Source organism: Gopherus flavomarginatus, chromosome 2 (genome assembly GCF_025201925.1).
Source record: "Gopherus flavomarginatus isolate rGopFla2 chromosome 2, rGopFla2.mat.asm, whole genome shotgun sequence".
NCBI lineage: Eukaryota > Metazoa > Chordata > Testudines > Testudinidae > Gopherus > Gopherus flavomarginatus.
Window position 1 is genome coordinate 267,531,717 of NC_066618.1, and position 17,411 is coordinate 267,549,127.

At 43.8% G+C, this 17,411-nt stretch overlaps 1 protein-coding gene across 4 annotated transcripts in view; it reads left to right on the forward strand.

Annotated features, from left to right (window-relative positions):
- OXR1 (oxidation resistance 1) overlaps positions 1-17,411 on the forward strand; it is a 536,651-nt gene that overhangs the window by 411,854 nt on the left and 107,386 nt on the right. For all 4 annotated transcript variants that reach the window (XM_050940739.1, XM_050940738.1, XM_050940740.1 and 1 more), the window contains one exon: positions 13,694-13,846. In XM_050940739.1, coding sequence (XP_050796696.1) covers positions 13,694-13,846 — 153 coding nt within the window. The remainder of the gene's footprint in view (positions 1-13,693; positions 13,847-17,411) is intronic.

Genomic DNA, 17,411 nt, shown 5'->3' on the forward strand with positions numbered 1-17,411 from the left:
ATAGGAAGCAGGTTTAAAACAAGTAATAGGAAGTATTTCTTCACACAATGCCCAGTCAACTTGTGGAACTCCTTGCCAGGGATATTGTGAAGGCTAAGACTATAACAGGGTTAAAAAAAGAAATAGATAAATTCATGGAGGATAGATCCATCAATGGCTATTAGCCGGGATGAGGTCTCTAGCCTTGGTTTTGCCAGAAGCTGGGAATGGGCGATGGATGAATCACTTGATGATTGTGTGTTCTGTTAATTCCCTCTGGGACACCTGGGATTGGCCATTGTTGGAAGACAGGATACTAGGCTAGATGGACCTTCGGTCTGTCCCAGTATGGCCCTTCTGATGTTCTTATATGCAATAATTGCTCCTGGGGGAATCCTGTGCAAAAAAACTTCAAAATTCTGGTGCAGAATTGCAAAATTCTGCAAATTTTATTTATCAAAATAATGCAATATAATCACACCAGTTTCACTTATTTTGGTAATTTATTTAAACTACCATATAGAAAGAAAATCAAAACTGTTCTTCTTTTCCTAAACACATGAAAGTGAAGTACTTGGTAATCAATACCTTGTATTCCAGTTATAATCCTGGATTTTCATTTAAATTACATTACATTACTTTGAATTTGGTTTTTGCCGTTCTGTAAAGTAGAATGTCACTTTACATTGTTCAGACTTCACACATGAAGGTCGTACAGTTTTTTGCTAATCATTGTCCTTCATTTTTTTTTAAATGTATAAGTAAAATAGATCCTGAGCTGTAATCAAACCTGATTGTGCCTCTCTGGCACAGGAAAAAAGGGAGGAAGCACATAGACCTTCCTAACTGAGGATTCTGTTACTGTCATTTACAGTAAAGCTCCTTTACACCACTATGGCAAGGAGACTAAGAATGGGAAAAATAAACTAACAATGGGAATGTTAGCAGGCTGTCTGCCTGCCTAGTTGTTAGATTTCTGCTCTACCTCAGGGACAGAGCCTGCTTTACACAGTCCTATGCCTCCAAGCCCGGGATGCAGCAACAGCAAGCCAGAGGGATAGAGTGAGTGTCTCTCACTCGTTCGCATGCAGACATGCGCCCAGTCCTACCCCCTTAACTCTCTCAGTGCTCAGCCTCCCTTCTCCTTCCCTACCCCCTCCCAGTGGTGATCTGCTCTCTGCTGCCAGTTGCTCCCAGCAGGTGTGCCCAAGCTGCCGGGGAAGAGGCATGTGTTCCCCACAGATTTCTTTGCTTCCCTCATTTTGGAGCTATCATAACCTTAGTCCCAGATTTGGACCTTAGCGTCCAAAATATGGGGGTTAGCATGAAAACCTCCAAGCTTAGTTACCAGCTTGGACCTGGTACCTGCTGCCACCACCCAAAAAATGAGAGTGTTTTGGGGCACTCTGGTCCCTCTGAAAAACCTTCCCTGGGGACCCCAAGACCCAAATCCCTTGAGTCTCACAACAAAGGGAAATAATCCTTTTTCCCTTCCCCCCTCCAGGTGCTCCTGGAGAGATACACAGACACAAGCTCTGTGAAACTACACAGAGAGACTCCCCCTCTCTGTTCCCAATCCTGGAAACAAAAAGTACTTTCCTATTCCCCCAGAGGGAATGCAAAATCAGGCTAGCAATCCAACACACAGATCTCCCCTTGATTTCTTCCTCCCACCAATTCCCTGGTGAGTACAGACTCAATTTCCCTGAAGTAAAGAAAAACTCTAACAGGTCTTAAAAGAAAGCTTTATATAAAAAAAAAAGGAAAAATACATACAAATGTTCTTTCTGTATTAAGATGATACAACACAGGGTCAATTGCTTAAAAGAATATTGAATAAACAGCCTTATTCAAAAAGAATACAAATCTAAGCACTCCAGCACTTATATTCATGCAAATACCAAAGAAAAGAAACCATATAACTTACTATCTGATCTCTTTGTCCTTACACTTAGAAACAGAAGATTAGAAAGTAGAACTACTTCTCCAAAGCTCAGAGAAAGCAGGCAGGCAGACAAAAGACTCAGAGACTTAATTCCCTCCACCCAAAGTTGAAAAAATCCGGTTTCCTGATTGGTCCTCTGGTCAGGTGCTTCAGGTGAAAGAGACATTAACCCTTAGCTATCTGTTTATGACACGCCCCCCAAATTGCAGACAGTGGGGAAGCTCACTGGCGGTGATTTCCTTCTAGAACTTGAAAATAAACAGATTAATACAACACATACACCTTTACATATACTCCTAAGTATATAACTAACAGACTTCTACATTTTAAGAACACTTTTTAACTACTGAATTCTGGGAAACTCTCACGGGAGAGAGCATCAGCAACTTTGTTAGAAGCTCCTGTGATGTGTTGAATTTTAAAATCAAAATCTTGGAGAGCTAAACTCCAACGAAGAAGTTTCTTGTTGTTCCCCTTGGCAGTATGAAGCCACTTCAGTGCAGCATGGTCAGTTTGTAGTTGGAACCGCCGTCCCCAAACATATGGGCGTAGCTTTTCCAGGGCGTACACAATGGCATAGCATTCCTTTTCACTGACTGACCAGTGACTTTTCCTTTCAGACAGTTTTTTGCTGAGAAACACGACAGGATGGAAGTTGTGATCTGTTGCTTCCTGCATGAGCACTGCTCCTATACCACGCTCAGATGCATCTGTGGTTACTAGGAATGGCTTGTCAAAATCCGGAGCCCTGAGCACAGGGTCAGACATGAGCGTTGCCTTAAGTTGGGTAAAGGCCTTTTGACACTCATCAGTCCACTTAACTGCATTTGGCTGGGTCTTTTTGGTCAGGTCGGTCAGTGGGGGCAGCGATTTGGCTGTAGTGGGGTACAAATCGCCTGTAGTATCCGGCCAAGCCTAAGAAGGATTGGACCTGCTTCTTGGACCGTGGGACAGGCCACTTTTGGATAGCATCCACCTTGGCCTGTAGGGGGTTTATGGTTCCTCGACCCACCTGGTGCCCCAGGTAAGTCACTCTGTTTTGGCCTATTTGACACTTTTTGGCCTTAACAGTTAGTCCTGCCTGCCTGATGCGCTCAAAGACCTTTTCCAGGTGTAGTAGGTGTTCGGGCCAGGAGTCTGAAAAAATGGCCACATCATCTAGGTAGGCAACTGCAAATTCTCCCAGTCCAGCTAGTAGACCATCTATCAGCCTCTGGAAGGTGGCGGGTGCATTTCGAAGGCCGAAAGGAAGGACATTGAATTCATACACCCCCGCATGGGTGACGAATGCTGACCTCTTCTTGGCAGGTTCATCTAGCGGTACTTGCCAGTACCCCTTGGTTAAGTCTATTGTAGAGATGAACTGGGCACGTCCCAACTTTTCCAATAGCTCATCGGTACGTGGCATTGGATAGTTGTCCGGACGAGTTACAGCATTTAGCTTACGGTAGTCCACGCAAAAGCGTATTTCCCCATCTGGTTTGGGTACCAGAACCACTGGAGATGCCCATGCACTGGTAGATGGGCGGATTATACCCATCTGTAGCATGTTCTGGATCTCCCGTTCTATAGCAGCTTGGGCATGAGGAGACACTCGGTAGGGTGGGGTTCTGATTGGGTGAGCATTACCTGTATCAATGGAGTGGTATGCCCGTTCAGTCCGTCCTGGGGTGGCTGAGAACAATGGGGCGAAGCTAGTGCACAGCTTCTTGATTTGTTGCCGCTGCAGACGTTCCAGGGTGGTTGAGAGGTTCACCTCTTCCACGCCACCGTCTTTTTTCCCGTCGTAGTAGACACCGTCAGGCCACTCAGCATCATCTCCCTGGACTGTAAACTGACAAACCTGTAAGTCTCTGGAATAGAAAGGCTTGAGAGAATTAACATGGTACACTTTAGGCTTTAGTGAGGAATTGGGAAATGCTATGAGGTAGTTTACAGCTCCCAGGCGCTCTTGGACCGTGAAGGGCCCTTCCCATGATGCTTCCATCTTAGGGGCCTGTTGCGCCTTCAAGACCATAACCTGGTCTCCTACCTTGAAGCACCGATCTCTGGCATGTCTGTTATACCAGGCCTTTTGCTCTTCTTGAGCATCCTTTAGGTTCTCTCTAGCAAGGGCTAAAGAGTGTCGGAGGGTGCTTTGTAGGTTGCTTACAAAGTCCAGAATGTTAGTTCCTGGAGAAGGCGTAAACCCCTCCCATTGCTGCTTCACCAACTGTAATGGCCCCTTAACCTCGTGACCATACACAAGTTCAAATGGTGAAAACCCTAAACTGGGATGTGGTACAGCCCTGTAGGCAAACAGCAACTGCTGCAACACTAGGTCCCAATTATTGGAGAATTCGTTGATGAATTTTCGTATCATGGCCCCCAAAGTTCCATTGAACCTTTCAACCAGGCCATTGGTTTGATGGTGGTACGGGGTGGCAACCAAGTGATTCACCCCATGAGTTTCCCACAGTTTTTCCATGGTCCCTGCCAGGAAATTAGACCCTGAATCTGTAAGGATGTCGGAGGGCCAACCTACCCTGGCAAAGATGTCTGTTAGGGCCAGGCACACAGTGTTAGCCCTGGTGTTGCCTAGAGCTACTGCTTCCGGCCATCGGGTAGCAAAGTCCACTAAAGTCAGTACGTACTGCTTTCCTCTGGGTGTCTTTTTTGGGAAAGGGCCCAGAATATCCACAGCTACTCGCTGAAATGGGACCTCAATTATGGGGAGTGGCTGGAGAGGGGCCTTGACCTGGTCTTGAGGCTTTCCCACTCTTTGGCATACCTCACAAGACCGGACATACTTGGCAACGTCCTTGCCCATCCCCTCCCAGTGGAAGGACTTCCCCAACCGGTCCTTGGTTCTGTTCACCCCAGCATGGCCACTGGGATGATCATGGGCTAAGCTTAAGAGCTTCCCCCGGTACTTAGTTGGAACCACCAACTGTTTTTGCGGCTGCCATTCTTCCCGGTGTCCACCAGAAAGAATTTCCTTGTATAAAAGTCCTTGGTCTATAACAAACCGGGATCGATTAGAAGAGCTGAGAGGCGGTGGGGTGCTCCGTGCCGCCGCCCAAGCTTTCTGAAGGCTGTCATCTGCTTCCTGCTCAGTCTGGAACTGTTCCCTTGAGGCTGGGGTCACCAGTTCTTCCTCAGACTGTGGACTTGGGCTTGGTCCCTCTGGAAGCGATGTAGGTGATGGGGTTGTTTCCATTGCTGGTGAACCGCTCTCCGCTGGTGCACCTGAGGGTATTTCAGGCTCTGGCTGAGCCTTTTGGGTATGGCTGTCTGTTGCTTCTGCCAGTTGAGGCTCGCTGGCGCCCACTGGCGTTGAGTTTGAAGATGGGGTTGCAATCGCTGGTGCTGGTTGCTGTTCCAGTTCCGGGCCTGGGACTGGAGGTGCTGTGGCTGTTTCAGTGGTTGGCATGGAATCCGGGTCCACTACCTCTGTCTGGGTCTCTGGTAACACAGACGGGGCCTCTGTGGACGGCTCAGGAACAGGAATGGGTCTGGAAGCTTGCCTGGTTTGGCTACGTGTAACCATTCCCACTCTCTTGGCCTGCTTCACCTGGTTGGCCAAGTCTTCCCCCAGTAGCATGGGGATAGGATAATTGTCATAGACTGCAAAAGTCCACATTTCTGACCAGCCTTTGTACTGGACAGGCAGTTGAGCTGTAGGCAAGTCTACAGCTTGTGACATGAAGGGGTAAATTGTAACTTTGGCCTTTGGGTTGATGAATTTGGGGTCAACGAAGGATTGGTGGATAGCTGACACTTGTGCCCCCGTGTCTCTCCACGCAGTAACCTTCTTTCCGCCCACTCTCAAATTTTCCCTTCGCTCCAAGGGTATTTGAGAGGCATCCGGGCCTGGGGATCTTTGGGGTGAGGGTGGTGTAATGAATTGCACTCGCATGGTGTTCTTTGGACAGTTGGCCTTGATATGTCCCAGTTCATTACACTTAAAGCATCTTCCATCTGATGGGTCAGTGGGCCGAGGTGAGTTACTGGAGACTGGTGAGGTTGAAGGGTAGGGTATGTGTGGCTTTACTTGGGTTGTATGTGGGATCTTTGGCTGTCCTCGGTTGTAGGGTTTATGGTCTGTGTGCCCCCTGGGGTAATCGTTTCCCTTGACAGTAGCTTTCTTGCTTTCTGCCAGTTCCATCCATTTGGCTCCAATCTCCCCCGCCTTAGCGATATCTTTGGGATTTCCATCTTGTATGTACCGTGTGATGTCTTCAGGAACACCATCCAAGAACTGCTCCATTTGTATGAGGAGGTTTAGTTCTTCCAAGGTTTGAATGTTGTTTCCTGTTATCCAGGCCTCATAGTTTTTTGCAATGTAGTAGGCGTGTTTGGGAAATGACTCCTCTGGTTTCCACTTTTGGGTTCTGAAACGCCGACGGGCATGATCTGGGGTTATCCCCATTCTGTATCTGGCCTTGGTTTGAAAAAGTTTATAGTCATTCATTTGCTGCTTAGGCATTTCAGCTGCCACCTCTGCTAAAGGTCCACTGAGCTGTGACCTCAATTCTACCATGTACTGGTCTTCGGGAATGCTGTACCCAAGACAGGCTCTTTCAAAATTTTCCAAGAAGGCCTCGGTGTCATCACCTGCCTTGTAGGTGGGAAATTTCCTGTGCTGTGGAGCAATAATTGGCGTCGGGTTGTTAGGGTTGGCTGGCACATGCAGCCCAGCTTTTGCCAACTCCAGTTCATGTTTTCTCTGTTTTTCCTTCTCTTCATTCTCTTTTTGTTGTTTTTTCCATTTCTTTTTGTTGTTTTTCCATTTCTCGGTGGTGGGCCGCCTCCTCTTCTTCTTGCTTCCTTCTGTGGGCCAACTCTTCTTCTGCTTGTTTCCTTCGGTAGGCTACCTCTTCTTCTTCTAGTTTTCTTTTGTGTGCTGCCTCTTGGGCTGCTTGTTCTCTTTGGTAGGCTGCCTGTTCTCTTTGGTAGGCTGCCTCTTTGATCTGTTCTTCTCTTTCTTTCATCTCCATCTCTTTTTGTTTTATTTCCAGTTGTCGCCTGTGTTCAGCTTCTTTGATTTGTTCTTCGGCCTCAATTTTTGCCTTAGAAGTCATGATTCCTGTTTTCTTGTGTTGGGGTGCCCTCCGGTGTTTATCTTCTGAACTGCAGGTTCTCTGTTGCCTCCTGAAGTCTGCCTAGCAACAGTGCCTTTAGCTAATTTTCCTTTTCTCTCTCTAGCTAATGTTCAATGAAGGGAAACCAGAAAAACCACTTTATTTGCATGCATATAAGTGCTGGTACTTGCCTCCTAATGGGAGGGCTATTGCATGATAAAAGACCCTCAACAGTTTGGTAATGGCTTCTCGCTTAACATGCAAGCCACAAACTGCCAGAGAGAGCAGAAAAAAAAATTCTCTCTGGTTCCCTTTTAAAACCAACTGTTTCTCTCTGCTAAAAAGCCCTTAGCAGAGAAGAGAAAAATATAATATTCCTACTGGCTTCTGGATTCTGTCTATATCCCACCGCTGCTACTCATATCATAACCTTAATCCCAGATTAGGACCTTAGCGTCCAAAATATGGGGGTTAGCATGAAAACCTCCAAGCTTAGTTACCAGCTTGGACCTGGTACCTGCTGCCACCACCCAAAAAATTAGAGTGTTTTGGGGCACTCTGGTCCCTCTGAAAAACCTTCCCTGGGGACCCCAAGACCCAAATCCCTTGAGTCTCACAACAAAGGGAAATAATCCTTTTTCCCTTCCCCCCTCCAGGTGCTCCTGGAGAGATACACAGACACAAGCTCTGTGAAACTACACAGAGAGACTCCCCCTCTCTGTTCCCAATCCTGGAAACAAAAAGTACTTTCCTATTCCCCCAGAGGGAATGCAAAATCAGGCTAGCAATCCAACACACAGATCTCCCCTTGATTTCTTCCTCCCACCAATTCCCTGGTGAGTACAGACTCAATTTCCCTGAAGTAAAGAAAAACTCCAACAGGTCTTAAAAGAAAGCTTTATATAAAAAAAAAAGGAAAAATACATACAAATGTTCTTTCTGTATTAAGATGATACAACACAGGGTCAATTGCTTAAAAGAATATTGAATAAACAGCCTTATTCAAAAAGAATACAAATCTAAGCACTCCAGCACTTATATTCATGCAAATACCAAAGAAAAGAAACCATATAACTTACTATCTGATCTCTTTGTCCTTACACTTAGAAACAGAAGATTAGAAAGTAGAACTACTTCTCCAAAGCTCAGAGAAAGCAGGCAGGCAGACAAAAGACTCAGAGACTAAATTCCCTCCACCCAAAGTTGAAAAAATCCGGTTTCCTGATTGGTCCTCTGGTCAGGTGCTTCAGGTGAAAGAGACATTAACCCTTAGCTATCTGTTTATGACAGGAGCCAAGAAATCTGCGGAAGGTATGAATTTCCCCAGGAGTAAATAATCTCAAAAAAAAAACCCAACTAGTTTTGGTAGGGACACGAGTGACCTTATATTTGTTTTAATTAACTTATTTGGATTTTTATACTCAAGATATATGGGCAAGTTTCAAATCCTACATGTAATATTACTAAACTGTGTTACCCAAAACAATTTTTAATTTCTTCAATATAATTATTTCTGGGGGAATTCTGAGAGACTGTTTAGGCGCAGAATTCATGTGTCCCGCAGAATTTTTTTTTTCTCCGCAGAAAATACATTTCTGGCCAAGAAGTGATGCAGTTCCACCTTTCGCCCACCAGGGCCTGCTGTGGTGGCCGAACAGCCAGCAGCATGAAAACAGCCAGCTGTTCTGGTACCACAGCAGTCTCTGGGGAGCAGAGAGTGGAACTGCAGAATGTATTTTCTGTGGGGGTGGGGGGAAATTCTGTGTATGCTCAGTGCTGCAGCATTCCTGCAGGAGTATAAGTTCATCACAGCACCCTGCCCACAGAACCAGGTTAGGCCAGAGGTGGGGCACACAGGGGTGCTGTGGGGTCAAACACTGGGGTTCAGAGTGGGAGGGACAGACTGGGGCCTGGGCTCAGGACCTAGTGAGGTGACAGTGTTAACCGGGGAACAGGGGCTGCAGGGACACATGAGATTGGGGAGGAGGCTGTAGGGACCCATGGAGATGAGGGCTGCGGGGATCGGGGCAGATGTGCCTGCCTGAATGGGAGAGGCTTGAGATCAGGCTCCCCAACTCCCTAACAATCCTGACCCCCTGCCCCTCCCCCCAAAATAAACCTGTTCAATACTTTTCCCATCCACACCCAACAGCTCACGAGTTTCACTCCAGGCTCCTTCCCTCTCCCTCAACTCTTCCATTACCCCTGACTCCCCCAAGCCTTTACACTGCTTTTGACAGGTGCAGGAAATACAGTTCTGTATTGTAATTTAAATGAATTACTCAAAATTCCATATTAATATGCCTTCTAAGGAATCTTTGTCAAAAAAAAAAGTTACCTGAATCTTTTTTTGGTCTGTATTGTTACAGACGTACTTGCTGACAGAGATTTTGAAATTAATTAACAAAATAATTGATACTGGCATGATTATATTGTATTATTTTGACAGTCTGCAGTATTTTAAAATACTGTGTGCAGAATTCCCCTAGGAGTAAATATAGTACTGTTTTGTTTGAATTTTTTGTACTTCATTTGATTCAGATAGAGACCTATATAGATCAGTTGAGTCACTTTCACTAACTGATTCATGTATGGTTTGATCCACAGCTCATTGAAGCTAATAATCTCTTCCATCTCTTTACATTTTTCGGATGTCAGTAATATGTAAAGGCTGAAACTAGCTTGCCATTGAAAATCTAGTTTATAAGTATCCCTTTTCCACAGAATGTTAGTCACTGTTAAGCAGCATTGCTCCCTCAGCTTGACATCTAGACACCCAGTCGGTCTTCCTGTCACTTCAAATAATGTTCATCAGACCCAGGTCATGGACCGTCACAACTATCTGTCCACTTTCCAAGACAGTGGATCCATATAGGCAATTCTCAAAGAAGAAAGTTACTGTGATTCTTCAAGGTGATTTGTCATATCAATACATGCTCACTGCTTGTGTTCCGTCTTCTTTGGAGTCTCTTTACAAAGGATTCATGACATAGTGGAAAGAATTTATGGATGGTTGGGATTACATCATTGTAATCTCTTAGAAGTCTGCATGACAGATCTGTCGTGGTGAGTGGCATAAAACAGATGCTGTTGTCTAGAAGAGACTTCAAGATCACTTGCTAAAGGTGTGCATATTCTCCGGGGATGGTGTTCTATAAGATCAGTTCTCTCTAAAAAACAGCGTTTTTGTGGTAAAGGAACAGTATTTATTCTTAAAAAAATTCTCTGTTTAAAAATAAAAAAACCTGAAACCACAGTTAAGAGAATCAGCCACTTCTCCACTATTGCACAACCTTTCTTAACTTTTGTATTGGTCACACGCATAACTTGAACCTCATGTATTTACAAAAACAATATGCAAGAATTAAAAATTTCTAGTACTTTATTTGAAATCTTGCTTTCATTTCCAATATCCAATACAACATCTTTATTTATTTTATTTTTAACGCGCACAGAAACACCACACCATGAATATTGCTGCACAACAGATCAGTAATGTAGCCTAAAGTACAAATGCTCAAGCTCTATGGACCTAAGTCTGCACCACCTTATACATAATTTGTAATACCAAATAGGTGAATCATTCAGTTTATTCATAAAATTTTTCATCTACTTAAACATATTGTACTAGGAAACTTATCAAAGTTTGACTTAAACTTAACGCAGATAGGGACTATATTCCATTTGAAATCTTTAGTACATATTTAATAAAGACATAGAAATCAAAAATACATGTGCATGTTTCCATTAGAAAACAAAGCAAAGTGGCAAAACTAAGATTTGGTGAATAGTTCTATTCTGATAATGAGTGATGAAGGATTATATAGTAGTGGGAACTGGCCAGATTTCTTGGTAGCAACAGAAGCCGTTTTTAAATTTCTGAATCTTAATTTTTTCTAAAAGTGAAATTCTGGGACAAAATTTCCAGTTGGCAAAACCTCAGTTTCTCCCGTGAATGTCAAAGCTCTGACCCTCTTCATCCTCCTCCTTAGCTTCCTATTACTACTCCTCTCTCTGGCTGCAGACCCTCCTCCCAGTTATCAAATTCTTACGTCCCCTTACTCTTTTTTTATGCAGTCATGAATGGTCTTCTCTAGGAAACTGAAAGTTCTGCAAAACTGTAAAACTAAGGAAAAATCTACAAAAAGACATTCCTAACTTTTTATTCCTTCGAAGAATAACGTTTTAGAAAATTTAGAATAGAGAGATGAATTCAGCAGACAGATTGAGAAATAAATCACTCAAAAGTGAAAGAAAAAGAACTGTATACTACCCATCAGGACACACCACTGTAAAGCTAACTGTCAGAATGTCCTGTATGTGCTAAGAAACAGTTGTTATCCTACTTGTTTTTGAGAGGTTATTTGCTCATTCTGAACATGGGAGTCAAATGGTACTGTAATCACTAGGATTTGTTAAAAATAATTAGCTTATCCATGGTAAGTGGATTCTGTGATCATTTTGGTTTTTTTAACTGGGATTACCAGTTAGAATGTCTGTATCTTATTCAGAAGGCTTAATTTAAAAATTAAGCAATATTTTAAAAGGGAGGGAGTGAATTTCCACGTGACTTGCACAGAATCACTCTTCAACGTTAGTGAATAAATCAGCCTACTTTTTAATTATATCAAGTACTTGCAGCTTTCTGCAAAGTTGTGACTTATATTGTACATACTAGTGATGTGTCTTTAAGCTAATATTTGTATTCAAACATGCTTATGAGAACCTGCTTTGGGATTGCACTCTGCCGTTCCAGCACAAGGACACACAGTGTATGTGGGTTCCTGTCTACCAATCTGATAAACCATTCCAAAAGAGGCTCTGACAAAGGCGGTATAGCTTCTGAAAACTTGAAATGCCACTTTGGATAATGTTGAATACCAGTTATGAATCTAGTACTTCAAGAGATCTTTCAGAGCAGCAGTTTTAAACTAATTATCAGAGAGGAGAAATGTCAGTAATTGGAAGCAATACAAAATTTTTCCACCAGTGTCTGCCTGCTTTGTACCCATCTTTCCTACAATGTCTCATTTGGCCACTATCACTGTTTAATCTAGTTTTGCTTTGCTTGGGGAAAATGTGATCTAGAAATAACTATAAATGATTGAAAACAGTGTACGATATCTCTTTTGAGTTGGAGAGAACTGATACTGAGGGGTTTTTATACAGTGCCACAAAGATGCATGGCATTTGGGCGTGGGGGAGGGGAGAGGAAGGGATGAGGAGAATTCTGCCTTGAGAAACTTAGCCTGTGGGCTTGCCAACACTTGGTAGTTTTACAATTGCTGTTCTAGAGTATTCTAGAATAACTGTGTATTTAGATAACCTTCCAACTTTAGACAAGCCCTAAAATAAGGTGAAAAACCAAAATGAACTGACAGCTAGATAACCATCTGCCACACCTCTGTGCTATATGGTACCACTAGTTAAATGTAGTAGTAATGGAGATCTGACAGTGGGATAGCAGAGAACCAAAGTGAAGATGGAAGTCCTAGAGCAGGAGTAGGCAACCTGTGACACGTGTGCCAAAGGCGACCCGTGAGCTGATTTTCAGTGGCACACTCACTGCCTGGGTCCTGGCCACCAGTCCAGGGGGCTCTGCTTTTTATTTTAATTTTTAAGTGAAGCTTCTTATGCATTTTAAAAACTTTATTTACTTTACATATAAGAATAGTTTAGTTATATATTAAAGACTTCTAGAAGGAGACCTTCTAAAAATGTTAAAATGTATTACTGGCATGTGAAACCTTAAATTAGAGTGAATAAATAAGACTTGGCACATCACTTCTGAAAGATTGCCTACCCCTGTCCTAGAGAATAAATATCCTGCTAATCAGTGTAACTGAAAATAGCAGTTTTTTTCTGCCAAAAAATGTGTTTAAAACATGAGTATTTTCCAGTGTGTTGTTTTTTAGTTTTGTTTTAAGAGTAATGTAGGCTTGAAACAGAGTCCCCCATCTTGTTCCTCTATATATGACCTAAGAGATTGTCCTGGCGTAGGTCCTAAGCTGCCATTTTATTTAAAAAATTGTCCACTGTGGGGTTCCATGTTTTTATGTCAATCACTTCTGTAGCAGATGTGATTAGTTATTAAGACTTACACTGTCTTTTTCCTAACTGCAAGTGCTGCGACCTTAGACTAGGATCTGAAAGTCAAGCTTTGTTTGCACTGTTTTTTATATATAGATCCCTTGAGCCAAACACATCTCTGGCTTACATCTGTGATCTCCCATTTTCTTCATTCGTGTTGCAGAAGAGTAACTGAGGGCAGAGTTTGGCCATACAATTATAACTTTGTTTTGACGTGGAAGTCAGAAGGAAATCATACACACAGTTTCTCTCTCACCTACCTTTTGCGCAACATGGGCATTTCAAATACTACACTGTCTGCTCTCATTGCCTGATAGTTATGGTCAGGTCTTCAGGTTGTAAAAGTCAACATAGCTTCACTGAAGTCAAGCGATGCTTCAGGGGAGCTATGCTGATTTCCATTAGTTGAGGATATTGGCCCTTTTATATCTGGTCTGTTTTTCAAATTAACGTATTGGGAGCCATGATTTCAGTTGTTTTTTTTGCCAAATGCTCTTGGAACGAAAAGTAGGTGACTTCTAAATGTTGAACTAAAACTAGTGAAGCATACATAAATGTACAGGGATCATAGTGTTCTTTTTTTGTACTCTTCAAAACAATGCCTTTCCTTTTGTAGGATCGAGATGGGCTCCAGCGAAAAGAGGCAGCTGCTTCACCAGCTTATGCCTGTTTTCGTCCTGCAAGAGTGATATCATCCACATCAGAGGAGGAAGAAGCATTTACTGAAAAATTTCTCAAAATTAATTGCAAGTACATGACTTACGGCAAGGTACTTAAACTCCTCACTCTAACTCTTAAACCATTCTGTATGTTTTTAGATAAACTTTCAAGTTTTGTTTTTTTTTGTAAAATGTGAAGTACAAGTAATTCACTTCACTGTAATAGACCGCTATTTATTTCATACATTTTTGCTAAGCATTCTCTCTAGATTCTCAGACTCTTTAGCCTCGGCAAATCAAGAGAACTGATTTATAATGCAGCTAGTTGTGACAGGTTGACTTGTAGCAACATTGTAAGGTGACTGCACATGCCTTAAGGACATATACGTTGTATAACCCTACCATACTAGCAGACCCTAAGGGTGGCTTCCTAGTTGGACTCTGATGACAGTATATATGTACTTGTCTTTAAATACATATTTCTTGTTGTCTTAAAATTTAGAGTTTAAGTTTGTTTGTTAGGATTATAAATAGTCTTTGCATCCACTTTGTGTGTGTGTGTGTGTGTGTGTGTGTGTGTGTGTGTGTGTGTGTGTGTGTGTGTGTGTAAAATATATTTAAAATCTCATATGCAATGGCAGTATCCCAAGTATAGCAAAAAGTCCCTTGTACGGTTAAAGCATGTCTTCTGAAGCAAATGTCCCGAAGTCTGATAAGCTTTAGCCCAGTTCACAAGTATTGGAGCTCTGTCCAAGTATGCTGGAGGCAACTGATTGATCTACTAGGAACTGAGATCTTCCTCCAAAGCCTTCAGGTAAGTCCACTAATGAAGAATTCTATGTCACCAGAAATGATTGGGTCTAGGAAGTGGATCAGCAAGTCCTGGGGAGTCTGAGGTGCTTTATGTCTTAATGGAGGCAACTCATTCAGCTTGCATTCAAAGTCTTTTTGTTGTTTTCTCAGTATGCTCTTTCAGCATGCTGGGCTATAGATAAAGCTTCTGTTAGTCCTCAATCCAGGCCTATACTAGGAGCACTTAGTTGATACAGCTATGCCAGTATAGTGTATTAGCAAAGCACTGTTAGTGTGGACTCAGCTGATGCAGGCCAAACTGCACTTCTGCCAGTATATCTTTTTTTCCAGCAGTCCCTGAGTGAAATAATGTATACTAGCAAATTTGGCCCAGTATAACTGCGTCTATATTAAGTACTATTGCCATTGCCAGTACAGCTATGTTGGTGGCAGCTTGAACCTCCTCACATCCCTGAAAGACTTAGCTATGCTGGCAAAATTTTCATAGTGTGGACCTGTATTCAGTGTACCAAAAAAAAAAGCTGTCTTTGCTTGTAATCCAGTGTGGTACACAGTGGGTTTACTTCACTCCTGGTCCTCCTCTCATAGGTGGGACTCTAAATTGATGGGCTATTTCTTTGAGCTCTTATTAGCTTTTCCTTGAGTTTCTCTAAAGTGCATTTTTCGAATTACCATACTCTCAGGTGGAAGAGGTGAGAACTGCAGGTGTTGGTTTTGAACTTTCCATTCAAAAGGAAAAACACCCCTGCTTCTTTATTCAAGTTACTCCCTAAAGATCACCCAGTTACTTGCTATTCTTTATTTCTTTGATTCATGTAATAGAATAATAGAAAATTAGGATTGGAAGTGATCTCAGGAGGTCATCTAGTCCAACACCCTGCTCAAAACTGGACCAACCCCAACTAAATCATCCCAGACAGGGCTTTGTCACACTAGGCCTTAAAAACCTCTAAGGATGGAGATTCCACCACCTCCCTTGGTAATCCATTCCAGTGCTTCACCACACTGGTTTGTGAAATAGTGTTTCCTAATATCCAACCTAGACCTCTCCAATTGCAACTTGAGACCATGGCTTCTTGTTCTGTCATCTGCCACCACAGAACAGCTGAACTCCGTCCTCTTTGGAGCCTCTCTTCAGGTAGTTGAAGGCTGACTTTTCTCTTCTGCAGACTAAATAAGCCCAGTTCCCTTAGCTTCTCCTCATAAATCATGTGCCCCAGCTCCCTAATCATTTTTGTTGCCCTCTGCTGAACTCTCTCCAGTTTTTCCACATCCTTTCTGTAGTGGGGGCCCCAAAACTGGATGCAGTCCTCCAAATGTGGCCTCACCAGTGCTGAATAGAGGGGAATAATCACTTCCTTCGATCTGTTGGCAGTGCTCCTACTAATGCAGCCTAATATGCCGTTAACCTTCTTGGCAACAAGGGCACACTGTTGGCTCATATCCAGCTTCTCGTTCACTGTAATCCCCAGATCCTTTTCTGCAGAACTGCTGCTTAGCAGCCTGTAGCAGTGCTTGGGATTCTTCCATCCTAAGTGCAGGACTTTAAACTTGTCCTTGTTGAACCTCATCAGATTTCTTTTAGCCCAATCCTCCAATTTGTCTAGGTCACTCTGGACCCTATCCCTACCCTCCAACGTATCTTCTTCTCCAACTCTCTCTTATTGACATATTTTTTTCTATTTTGAAAAGGATAAGGGCATTGTGATGGGTTACACAAATCCCACAGTGGGCTGGAAAGGGTTAAAGGATGGTACTGAGCACAGATAGCCCTGCAGAGCATGCTCCAACTGGAGAGAGAGGTTTGAATAGGGAGCAATCCAATTTAGAGAGGAGGAGTACAGGCCTACCCTGAAGTCTTCTGACAAAGGGGCCAGAGAAGCTTCTCTGAGGGAAGAGAAGAATATGCTGAGCCTGGCTGGTGCTGATGGCCTGGTTTCTTTTTCATTTTTCCTTATCTGGGGCTAGAAGCTGAGGGAGGAAAGCAGTAGTAGGAAGTAGCCCAGAGAGGGTAACTCAGAGGCCAAACACTTTAACCCTCTTAGGTCTCTTGGTCAGGACCCGATGGAGTGGGTGGTCTTCAGGCTCCCCTGTCACTGTACTCAAGAGAGTGGGTGGACTTTAATGAGTATGCCATGCAGCCCACCAAAGTCCATGTTACAGGCATGTTTACAGAAACAATTCACGTGTTTGTGGTCATGTCTAAAAAGATCACTAGGTAATTGTCCTCTTATGAAGTTAATCCATCGTGAATAGGACTCTGACATCTTCAGCAGCCAGTGTGGCTGACCCCACAGCCAGCTAAGCAGCTAGCCCTGGGAACCGCTGCTCAGGTGTTCCTGGGGACAGCCACACTGGCTGCAGCTGGAGCGGCTCTGCAACCAGCCTCTTGGGTGGCCTCGCAGTCAGCCGTGCCAGCTGCTGCTGGGACAGCCCCAACGTCCAGTGCCAGCCTCATTGGCTGCTGTTCTGGTGGCCCCAGGCAGCTGGCCCTGAAGACCGCCCCCTGCGCCGCAGCTCCCCACCCCCAACACACTCAGACTCACAATCACTCTCTGGCAGAAGCAGCTGGGAGCCCCTCAGGGCTCCCTCCCCGGCCACTGGTGCCATGGTCTCCTCTCCCAGGGTTCCCCCCCCGCCCCCCAGCCACTGGTGCCGCGGGCTCCTCCCCCAGGTACTGCAGGCTCCCCCCTGGGGCACCACCCCTCCAACCATTCTCCCTCCCCCCCTGCCCCCCAAGATTCTATTGAGGTCTTTATAGTATAGGTCATGAACAAGTCACTGGCCAGGATTTTTTGTTTTTTGCCCATAACCTGTCTGTGACTTTTACTAAAAATACCTGTGATTAAATCGTAGCCTTAA